The sequence below is a fragment of the Sceloporus occidentalis genome, unplaced genomic scaffold (genome assembly GCF_023333645.1).
Source record: "Sceloporus occidentalis isolate IW3139 unplaced genomic scaffold, rSceOcc1.0.p SCAF_120, whole genome shotgun sequence".
Taxonomy (NCBI): domain Eukaryota; kingdom Metazoa; phylum Chordata; class Lepidosauria; order Squamata; family Phrynosomatidae; genus Sceloporus; species Sceloporus occidentalis.
Window position 1 is genome coordinate 1,444,756 of NW_028317100.1, and position 12,189 is coordinate 1,456,944.

Genomic DNA, 12,189 nt, shown 5'->3' on the forward strand with positions numbered 1-12,189 from the left:
GAACGCTGCAAAGGCACCCAATAACTAGAATTCTAACGAGGCTTAAAGAAACCCACATTTTGAACATGATGGATTTTAACTTAATTTTGTCCCTTTACACACACAGCATCTCTACCAACAGGAAATGAATCATTCCTCAATTAACCCTTTCTCAATTTAATAAAAGTTTAATCAAAAATACTTTTTTCCCCTGAAAAATAAATTAATTCTCCAGTTTTACTTGGCATAATCGAGTGTGTTATTTTACCAGGCAATACATTTTTCTAATTAAAAAAAAAACTATATATTGGCTGATTTGAATGATGTCAGCTATATGTAGCGGTATTTAAATTGTATTGTTTAATCTAGTAAATGACACAGAAATATTATTTTTCTTTTTACTAATGTATGATAGGCTAATATCGACCTGATAACTGTCAGAGACGCCAGTGAATGGGAGCTTCTTAGTTGTAATAAATGTGTTATTATCAGTCTGTATTCCATTTCTAAAATAATACTCCTGAAAATGGTCTTACAACTGAATTACACACTATTCTTTGGTCTTTTTTTCCCCATAAATCACTCAAATTATTGAATGTACTCCCCTTAGAGAATTTATCAGCAATAAATAACTGAATTATGCATACTGTTGCTTTCTTGCGGGACAGATTTGCCATTGATTATAGTATTTTTATATGTATTCATATATGTATTTCAGGATTGGTTAAATGCAGGACGTACAGTTGATAAAGAATGATAGACATTGGCTTAGACGCAGCGGACAATGCGATGACTTCATAGTCACACTGGAAATGTCTTCTCCCCACTAGGCCGGGAAGCATGGTGTAGGCCTGAGTCAAATGCCTAAAGACTTGAGCAAGAGCCAGAGCCAAGCTGAAGATGGAACTGGCAGCCAAGCACGTTCCCCTCTACGGCAGATGGCCAACGCAGCGTATATTTCTACCGGCAAACAGAGGCTCCTCTCTTGGTTGAGGCGCCAGCTTCTGCAGCCAGGCTCTGGCTCGTTCCTCACCTTTTCTGGCTTACACACAGTTTTCGTCACTTATTTTTCAAAAATTAATTTTAAAAAATAGTAAGAGCGATAACGAGCAATGGTGTTTATTCTTGTCAGTCCCAACAAGGATAAACACTGACGCGGGCAATCTCTGCACCCTCTCTTCAGCTGTACAACTCCTAGCGGTAGGATGTTGTAGTCCCAGCAGACAGAGGTCCCCCTATCGAGTGTCTTGGACGATGCTAAAAAAGCAAGGCTTTCTTCTTCATGTCATTACGCTTCCACAGCGCCAGGCGATCGAACTCTTCAATGGTCATCCCAAAGACATTCCGAAACTCCTCCACTGACAGGTGTCTCTTCAATTCCAACAGACGCAACAAAAAATAGAAGAAATATCATTGTAAGAGGTTTATAAGTGACTATTTTTATTGACACACAAACACAGAATGTGACAGCAGATAAGAAACATTTGGCTTCTCTTGTTCCCACCTCCTGCACACCTGAAGGTCTTCCAGTGGAATTTTCTTAATAAATAAAACAAACTGAATGTCCTTACGAAGGGCATCCGTTCTCCCGTAATTATACAATTATTATAGTCTACATAATGAGTACTTAGACATGCCTATAATGAAACATATTAGGGCTACCCTATCAGTAATCGATGATATTAATATATACCAATATATACCCCATCCAACCCTGTAGATTGTCAGCTTGTGAGGGACCTCTGTAACCCAATGTATCGGTTTGTCTTTGTCTGTCAGTTCTAGTTTTGTCATACCCCTTGAATATATGTATTGTAAGAAATGCTGCCGAAATTGTTGGTGCTATATAAATAAAAGATAATAATCAGTACAGCCCTTCTGTCTTTTCCAGGCAAATTAAAGAGCAGGCATGACCACAGCGGTGGGGTTATCTGAACACACGTATGTTAAAAGAATGCCATGGAAAAAAAATCAAGCATTATGTTTGAGACTTCAATATAGTGCTGTATACGGGAGAGGACGTAATCTAAAGCTAGAGAGTGAGATGCTTAGATGTAACGTAAGGACGTTTTAATTTACTGAAAGGGATGGTAGATAAATGGAACAGCCTCTCAGCAGAGGTGGTAGAGGCTATTACAACTAGGGGGCTTTATATATACATGGGATAGGGATAAAGCTTTCCTGAATTTGAGACGAGACTGAGGACTGATTAAGGTCTAAGTCTTTATATCAGGAAAAATTGGCAAACTAGACGGGCTGAATGGTTCTTATCTGCCATTAAATTCTAGGTTTCTGCAGTAATGTACCGTGCCTAAGGCAATCCACACCTGGTGAAATTCTTAATCAATAGCTTTAGTACACCTCAAGGTATCTGGGGAATGTCCTAAAGTCCAGAAGCTGGCCGTGGGCAATATTTTGGGAATCTGACTAGTTTAATATGTACTCAGATAATACAGAAACCCCCCACCTATTTTAAAGATTTCCGGTACTGGAATTAAAAATAAAATCTTAACAAATCCATTGTTTGTAAACCGGCATCAAACCAAAAAATGAACACTTTACTATTTCAAGTGAATTAAGTTCTACAGTGCCCCCTAGTGTTCAATTCAGGATGTGCTTGGTATGTTTTAGTTATCACAGTATCCAAGTGGCCTGCTTCTTCTACATATTACATTATATTTTATGTATATGAAAACAGTCAACCCCCCCATGCGCCAGAACAAAAGTGTTTTTAACACAATACTTTTAACAAAGATTAAATGACAAAAATGAATTTATTATCAATAATATATACAATGTATGCAGGCCCGGACTGGGACAAAAAATAGGCCCGGGCATTTAAGCCTGAGCAGCCCATTTTTATTTATTTATTTATTGTTAAAGCCCACCCTTCATGTACCATCTTTGCATTTACTCACTCATTCACACAAATCATTAACACATTCATTTATGCTGTCTCACAAATCATTCAAGCAATTCATCCACACATGAATTCATTAATTCTCATACACATTCACACAATTCATCCACACATTTATTCATTCATTCTCATACGCATTCACACTACCCCTTCTCCCCATCTTATCTGCCCCTTCTCACTATGTACCCCCTTCCCCACTTCTCAATATGTACCCCCTCTCACTATCTATCCCCTCTCCCCATTTCTCATTATCTAACCCCCCTCTGCCCCTTCTCACTGCACCCCCCTCCCTCACCCTACTTACCTTGTTGCCGGAGCAAGCAGCAACTGCGACCGGGCCCGGGGCAGGGCCGGATTGATTTAGGGGCTGATGAAGCTGCAGCTCCAGGCCCCTACCCCTACCGGCATTTTAGGGGTTAATTCCCATTTTGTATGGGGCTCTGCTGCTGGTGGTCTGCCTGGAAGCCCAGGCAGACCAGCAACAGCAAAAATTAGCCTCCATAAGCCCTTTGACTCCTGTAGGCATGGAAGCCTACAGCAGTCATCAAAGAGACTCCCCCTGCAATGGCTGGTCTATAGACCAGCAATTGCGTCCCAGCTGCTAGAGGCAGCTTCAGGGACAGGGGAGATGAGTCTCATGTGGAGACCAGCCCCAACACCCCCCTGCTGCCTGATCGCTCCATGAGAGCGACAGTGCAGCGTTAACCCCTTCAATGCCACAATTGTGTATGACACATTCGTGGCATTGTGGGGGTTAAATATCAGTCAATGCTGTGCTCCAATGGAACATCAGCATTGAAAGATTTGAAAAAAAAAAATCAAAAAAATAATAATAAAAAAAAACAGCACTGACCTAAAAGTCCAGGGTGCTTCCAGGTCAAATGCTGTGAGTTTAGTAAGTGGGCTGATGATGATTTGTCAAGCCCTGGTATACCGGGACTAAAGACAGAGTAACCAAAAAGCTAAAGAAAGCAAAGATGAAACTCTTGTCTAGCTTGCTAATCCAGTGAAGTACCTGCAAATATCACTGTATATGTATATGTGTGGAGAAGTGAGAAAACAGGGGGGTCCAAATGATTGTTACCTGCTGTCAAGTTGTACATTTTAATGTAAATTTTGGTTTACCTCCAGTCTGGTTCTGTCCACATCCTTTGGCAGCTTCACTCGCACTTGGTTGGTGACAATCAACGTTTCATACGGATAAATCTGTTTTCAAAGAACACAAAGCAGTTCTCAGTAATGTGACTGGCCTTTGTTAAAATTATTACCAAGTGGGTTTAACCGTACATACCAGTTTTTGGCGCATATAACTTAGCACATTGTGTGATCAATACAAGGAAAGAGACAGATTTAACCTTGTGCCGGACAGAAAAATCTTTTTGTGATTGACTCCAACTTCTTACCTTGTAATCTGTAAGAAAAAGCATAATCTTTATGAAAGCCACATAATCAGTCTATCCACAAAATCAGTCTATTTGAATTTAAGAAGATATCATTATATCTAATCTACAAATCTCATCAGACTAATAGGAAACGTAATCTTAAGGATGTCTCAGCCAATTGTGTCCCTGAGACATCTGAACTCAAGTATGCTTCATGTTGCTATTTCCCCAGCATTCCGATTCATCCGAAATTCATGGGTCCACATTCACTCTCACACACCCTCATTCTCATTCACTCTCTCTCTCATGCTCTCTAAATGTTTCCCTGCCTTCTCTGCTGACCACTTGGGCATCTTCATTCACTTTCTTTTGCATTCTCCCTTCTACCTTGAATCTGCTATCTTTGTCTGCATCTCCGTACACATAAGCCGTTGGCAAATTCCGCCAAGATCTCCTCCTTTCCGGGGAGAGATTGCCACCTAAAGTGTTTTTGGTGACATCCTCTCCCCCAATTGGAGGATCGGTGAGGGGACGTCCCTGCAAACGTTACCGTTTTGGTGGAAATTCCCACTGGGTTATGTCTGGGGAGATGCGGATGAAGGCAGAAGATAGCAGATTGAAGAGGAGAGAGAGAAGAGAAGGGAGAAGATGAAAGATAGAAGATCAATAAGAAGATGCATAGGTGGTCGGCAGAGAAGGTAGACAAACATTTAGAGAGTGTTTGTTCCCCAATTAAAAACGACCCCAAATTATCGGCCGAACCAAATAGGCAGAGGATAAAATTTGTTGCTTGAAAACAAATTGGCCAAGAAATTAATTGAAAAATTTGTCAGAATAGTTTTTGGCCCGTTTGCACATGTCTACTACTTAAGGGTTAGCTAGTTTTGTTTTATTCTACTACATGTGTGAATCTACTCTGGCAATACACACAATGCCAACATATACTACTGTTCACATAAATGGTTTTGAAAGAAACATAAATTTTGTTCATTAAAATAACGTGAAATGGATTAGAAATACAGCTCAGACGGGGTTAATGTTGTAAATGACTATTGTAGCTGGAAACAGCTGATTTTAATGGAATATATTCATAGGCTTACAGAGGCCCTTTACCACTCCCATCACTCCTGTGTTCTAATGTCCCATTGTGTTCAATAAATAAGTTTCAAGGCTAATTAGTCATTAGGAAACCCGTCGACAAGTACGTTACAACTAGAAATGTAATTGTTTTCCATGATAACTGCTAAGTGACCCCAAACTTTTGAATTGTAGTGTAGTTTTGATAAATAGTAAAATGACAGGTACTAAGTTAAAATAAGAAGGTTAATAATGATTTGTGCATTTGCGATTATGCTGTACCTCTCATTCCCCAGCTTGAATCGTCATCCAAAGTGAATTGACCAAAGTTGGCAGCCTAGAAAACAAAAAAAATAGTATTATTATATATACAAACATAGATGAATAAAATAAAACCAAATAGTGTGACGCACGGAATAATAATAATCAAAAATAATGATATCAGTTCTACCTTCTATTTGCAGTTGGATAAAATAGTTTTTCAGAAGAATTCGTCCTGCGAGGGACTGACTCACTAAACTGCTGAACGAGCATCTCACCACATTAACAGAATTAAGATCCGCAACTTGCCACAAGTGACCCAAAATGTACTAATATTGGAGAATCTATTCTTGGGGATTACAGTTTTGACACCACTGACATTCTACTTCAATCTGTTTTATATGATTTCTGTAAAATAGCATTTTTTTGAAATTACACTGCGCCGAGAAGTTAATATAGCTTTGAATTGTATTTTTGGACTCATGCTTGTAACCAATATGAATGAAAAATAATGTTTCCACTTATTTTAGATTCAGCATTGAAGGAGCTTTATTTAATAAAGTTAATATTTTTGACAGCTCTTAATTTTAACCAGTGCCGTCTGCACGCTTTTTGGACACAGCCAGCTCCTGTACTGCCGGAGACCGGCTTGTGCGGTGAATATAAGGGGCAAGACACCAGGCGGCCGTCAGTGTCGACTGGTACGTTAAAGGCTTTTTTTCTACCCAACCCTTAGATGGAAAATGTAAGATTTTCTTTGAGCACTAAATACAGCGCAGTATACAGCCCATTAATTCAGATCAGCGTTGCAGAAAACCTGGTTTCATTTCTTTTTGCACCCATAAATTCCCATTATCTCCAGTCCTGCAGGCCACCGTTGTCAGTCATGTGATATTTTTCTGCCCAAACACCACGCTGAGCTCTTTATGGCAATGCAAATGAAGTCCATTCCTCCATAGACCTTCACTAGTCAGAGTGTCCAGCTGGGTGAATAAGACTGAGTCATTCTATTATTTACCTTATGACAGTAGTCTTGCCTGGGGTGTCAACCGGTCTTTGACTGTCCCTGAGTCTGCATTATACACGCCCAACCCCGGCAAGTTTCTCCTTGGCTTTATGTGGGGGTTTTTTTCTCCCAAAATGTTCCCTGATCTACAGAGTTTGAGATCTTGCTAGAAAACGTAATAAAACAATGTCTCTTTCAGCTCATTTAGTGGAATATACCAAACAAAATGACAACGAACAGATGGCCCAAACTCTCTCTTTTAGTATTTTAATATACCCAGGAGGGAGCGCAGCAGATTGTAGTAAAACAGAGATATGTGAATAATCACCATATGTTGAATTATTTATTCTAAATTCATGAAAAAAGAAAGTAAAATTGCTTGCTATACAAATGTTACCGCGGGTCTATGGACTGCAAACCAACAGCAGCTAGACCCGCTGCGAGCGTGGGCACGGCCCATGACAACGTACATGATTTTCCAAACCCTTCTTACTTGCGGAAAGTAACATACTCACTCTATTCAGACCGTTTTTACCATAGCCAGGCAGGGACGCAGATTTGGAGTACAGCAACCCTGTAACATGGAAACATAGAATCAGGAAATCTTTATTACTAAAGTCCCTTTAGTAATGTACTCGCTTCTACCACGTCTAACGGGAGGCTGTACCACTTATCTACCACCCTCCCAGTATTGTTAAGATGTAACATAGTATTAGACATATAATATATTATAATAATATAATAATAAGACCTTTTCAACTAGCAACCTTTTGAACATTACTCACTGGAGTACGTTCCGTCCCCCGGAGTGTCCTTTAACCCGTCTCTATAGGCGCCGGAGCTGTGTGTCAATGACCGGGTATCTAGGTCGGAGTTACTCTGAGCATCCATCTCTCCTTTGAGTATGACCCAACTTGTCTTCACCTGAACAGGAAAATATTAAAATAAACTTACTTTACTGAACTTACAGCAATTCACACTCACACCTGTCCTTCATTTTAGATTCAGATTATAATGCCTTCGCGCTACTACTATGATTTTTGACCACAAAAGTAAAATTATTTATTTTTTTAAATTAAATAAAAAGGGTAAACTATACTGTTTTGGATGTATCCTGAAGAAAAACATATTTTTTTTTACCTTTTAATAAAGTGCAATAAAATATGAAAAATCAATAATTATCCAGATAATCTCGAATATGGATTGTTGACGTCTAAAACTAATAATTATAATTAATAAATCTGGCATTGAACAGATACAGTAAACATATTTAATACATCTTTAATTCTTGAAATCTTTAATAAAAATGTAAATGTAATTATCTACACGTAGATGTGGCCACAATTGAACTTTACCTTCCTACTATCTGGATCTATATTAATATCATCTCCTTCAGATCTTCTTGATGCTGAAATTAAAATATAAAGAAATAAAATAAAATAAACAAATATTTTTTTTTCTGTACAGGGAAAAGATGAGTTGTTTTGCATTTCTATTTTTTTGCCCCACTGTCAGTAAAGGAATAATATTTGGTTAACATTTGGTGAATTAAAAAGAATAAAAAATCCAGTTCCATATAAGAGACCTTAACTTAAGCTGTTAATTATACACTAAATGGTTAATAAAAAAATATGGCATTAATCATGTGGTTTGCTGGCTATGAAAATATGTTTTTGCATTGTGTTGCATAAACACTGCAGGGTATATTCACTAAATCATGAGTTTGCTAATATAGACAGGAATAATGGTAATTCTGGCCTGAAAACCTGCATTCACCAAAAATACTCAGCTCAGGCTTTCTTGAGTACAGAATACTGAAGGTTCCCAAAGATCCAGGAACCGAAATATATGGGGTATTTTCGCTAAAGGAATAGATGGCAGTAGAGTCCGCAGGAGAGTTATGGTTTGAACTCCTCAGCTTCACTACGAAGCTGAGGACACTGGCAAGGCTCTTAAGCAAAACGAGCTGAGCTGGCCCTGCATAATGCATAATTCAATGGGCGATGAGACTTTGGAGAATACCGATTTAATAAAACTAGGGCCAGCCAAGCTCTTCCTCCAGGAGAAGCTCACAAGGGTTGGACCTTCATGATGTATAGTAAACCAAGGAGATAAAACACAACTCTCCTACAAACTCTCTTTAGTAAATAAAGCCCAACACAAAACGGGCAATCAGCTCAATTTCGGCTGAGTTCCTGAGCCTAGTTTCCTTTGAAGGCATACCTAAAGAGAAGAGAGAATTGAAAGTGAAAGTTGGGTAGTAAATTGTTTATTCCTTAAGTTACTTTTGTATAATTTATTTCTACGTGGGTAGGAATCAATGCCGGAGATAAATCTTTGCACAAATAGTAGGGGAAAAAATATTTTATTTGATTATTCTGGGCCAATATTTTTCCATTGCAGTCAATGCAAAGATGGGGTTTAGTTACTGTTCATATATTAATCTGGGTTATAGAATCCAGCCCCATGTGTTTTAGAACCCTAAGCGAACAAAACCCTGCGTGTTCTTTAGCAGATTACTCATCTGTAAAGCTCGCGTGGCGACATGCATAACACAATGAGAAGTACTGTCACATGAAATAACGCACACGTTCATGCAGATGGACCAGAAAATAAAGAATGAAGTGAGATCTACTAGTGGTGGATGTGTCTTGATTTTGGTTATAAAAAAAAAAATATATATATATATCACAAAATACAAAATAAGAAAAATAAATAATAGAGTTTTGTCAATTAACCTATTAATTGTCTTTAAACGGAACACTTAAACAATAACATCTTATAAAATTCCGTCAGCCACTATGACCTTTAATGAACATTCGCGTTGGGAGTTTCTTCGCGTTTTGGAAAATTGCCAGTTTGGGTATCTTCTACATGACTTGGCTTTAACTCTTGTAGACTTGGATCCCATAATAGGTTGAAGAATAGGTCTGGCCGCTGCAGAGTTCTTATTGATTAAACCTGACTTTGGTTTGTTGAAACTCTAGGAAGTCCTTTTACAAATCAAGCAAGTAAAATATTCTCCAAGGTGGTTTAGAAGTGGAGGGGGGGGGCTCCAGCAACTACTACTGATCTGCCATCCTACGTCATTTGTCAGTAAATTAATGAATATATTTGACTTTTATAGGTCTCACTACTGGCCTTTTTATGTATTGCCACCACGAAACACATTAAGGAACCGGTTGCCTCCAAAAATAACAGGATTCGCATGTAACTTTCAAGAAAAAAAAATAAAAAAAGATACATTTTCATGTGCAAACTATTGTTGGAAAAGAAACAGATGCCACAGAAAATATGAGTGTTATTTTTTTTTTAACAAAGTATTACAGAAGGCAGTATAAATAAAGTATTGTAACATATGCACAAAATAGTCATTTTCCTGTCATCTTTGAAAAGAGAGATGCCATTCAACATGATAACATAAGAGAACCGTCAATCCTTTTTAAAGAAAATTTAAGAAATGAATTAGTCATTTTTATTCAGGGTCATATGGCGACATGCGCAGCATCATATGTATCGCATCAGTCAGCGGTTCTTTAATAGAGAGGCTGATGATTCATACATGTAATAGAGCAAAAATGAAGAATAACCAGAAGCAGGTTCAGATTGCTGAATCCGCTCCCTTTTTTCAGACATTTTTTTTTTTTTTTTGGAAAGTCAGAGCGTTTCCACTATGTGTGTTTTTATATCCACGGCAGATGACCCACAGTAATCATTTTCTGCCGTGTTTGTTGAACTGAAATTGTTGTATGTACTTTGTCAGAAAATGTATACTTTTATTCTAAAACCTCAAGGATTAGGTTAAAAAAAAAATATTCCCTCCACCAAAAAAGGTTGAATTCTTTCGGACCAATCATGTAAATGCTTTGTACTTGTATTCACAGACGGGCTTGTTGTTTGTCCCCGAGGATTGAGGAATTGCAGCGCTCAGGAGGCGCCTATCTTGACCTATGGCCATTTCTTTTTAACCTAACATCTGCTTCCTTTACGTTTAGTTAATGAACAATCAGACCACTTTCTGGACAGGAACAGGTTAATCATTCTGTGGATTGTGGGTACCAGTGAAACATTACCTAACATAAATATTCACAGTCAAAGAATGGGTTGCCACCTCCGAATATGCATAAGATTGTGCTTTTTAAACTTCAAAGGCAAAACTATCATTACTTTTTTCTTCTAAAGCAAATTTTCAAAATCTTAGCCTAATATTTTTTATCACATCAGTCTGGATCATGGAAGGGAAGGGATCAAAATTGATTGTAAGCTCACGAGCGGGGTCCCCAAAAGCCCACCATTCCTGCCAGAAACTTTGTATAAAAGCACCATAAGGCTAGGTAGCAGCTCACAGACACGGTTCTCATCTCCTGTTATGTCTGTATGTATTAATGTATGAAATAATGTATTTGTTATGTGTTAACATCCCTATTTAAATTGTACACCACCGCATAATTTGCTAACGGTTAATATATAAAAATATATTAATATTATTAATAATATAAAAATGCAATGGGCAATTTCCTAGTTCTAGGTGTTTAAATTGTATAGTAGTATATTTTCCACCACTAGGCGGCGCTAATACTTTTTGGTCATTAGAATCTTAGCCAACAAATAGATTTTAGTACAGAACTATTACATGATCACAGGTGATTCCTTCATTTGCACAGGTGGCCAAAAAGACTAAATCACGCATTGATCCTCTACCCCCCTATTCACATGTAAAGATACACATTATTCACTAGAATAACTACTATGAGATTGAACTTTTAACAAGATAAACTCAAAAGCAATTCTTCACGGTATTATAAGACAATTTCTTAACCCCAACCTGAAAATTACAAAAATTATAGAAACAAATAGCCCTGACACCTGGGTTTAAAATTATAAGAGAATTATCAGAGAATTAATGCTAAGATAAATTCATAGGGTAGTGTCACAATAGTTGGTATATATTTCTATACATATATACCGCATTTGCTCGATTATAAGACGAGATTTTTTTCAGAGCAAATGCTCCCAAAAATACCCCTCGTCTTATAATCGTGGTCATCTTATAATCAGACCTCAAATAGAGGTCTGACCATGAGACTAAGATCCAGATTCCCCGCAGCACACTTACCGGTGCTTCTGACTCCCTGCTGTGTAGTCCGGGCAGTGTGTAGATGTCTATGCGATTCGCGTAGGCAACTTCCGCTGCAGCTGGAAGGAGGTGCGGTTAGCAGCGGGGGTTGTCTGCGTCCATCACGCAGATCTTCCCCGACTCTCAGAGAGAATTCCCCACACCAGAACTCTGCTCTCTGAGAGTCGGGGAAGGTCTGCGTGATGGACGCAGACAACCCCCGCTGCTAACCGCACCTCCTTCCAGCTGCAGCGGAAGTTGCCTACGCGAATCGCGTAGACGTCTACATGCTGCCCCGGCTGCACACCGGGGACTCAGAAGCACCGGTAAGTTTGGAGGAGGGAGGGGGAGGGAGTGTTAAATGAGGGGCATAAGGCATTTCTGTAGGCTGAGTGCTCTATGAAATGCCTTTTAACCCCCTTAATGCCACTCTGCCTCCAGAAATGCC

General features: G+C 38.7%; 1 protein-coding gene across 1 annotated transcript in view; it reads right to left on the reverse strand.

Annotated features, from left to right (window-relative positions):
* Window positions 1–1,236: 1,236 nt before the first annotated feature.
* LOC149282258 (actin-binding LIM protein 2-like) overlaps window positions 1,237–12,189 on the reverse strand; it is a 47,072-nt gene continuing 36,119 nt past the window's right edge. Inside the window, exons 14-20 of the mRNA XM_089498400.1 lie at window positions 7,981–8,033; window positions 7,411–7,549; window positions 7,141–7,199; window positions 5,641–5,695; window positions 4,303–4,310; window positions 4,025–4,105; window positions 1,237–1,350 (exon numbers count right to left, since the gene is read on the reverse strand). Of these exons, the coding sequence (XP_089354526.1) occupies window positions 1,237–1,350; window positions 4,025–4,105; window positions 4,303–4,310; window positions 5,641–5,695; window positions 7,141–7,199; window positions 7,411–7,549; window positions 7,981–8,033 (509 nt within the window). The remainder of the gene's footprint in view (window positions 1,351–4,024; window positions 4,106–4,302; window positions 4,311–5,640; window positions 5,696–7,140; window positions 7,200–7,410; window positions 7,550–7,980; window positions 8,034–12,189) is intronic.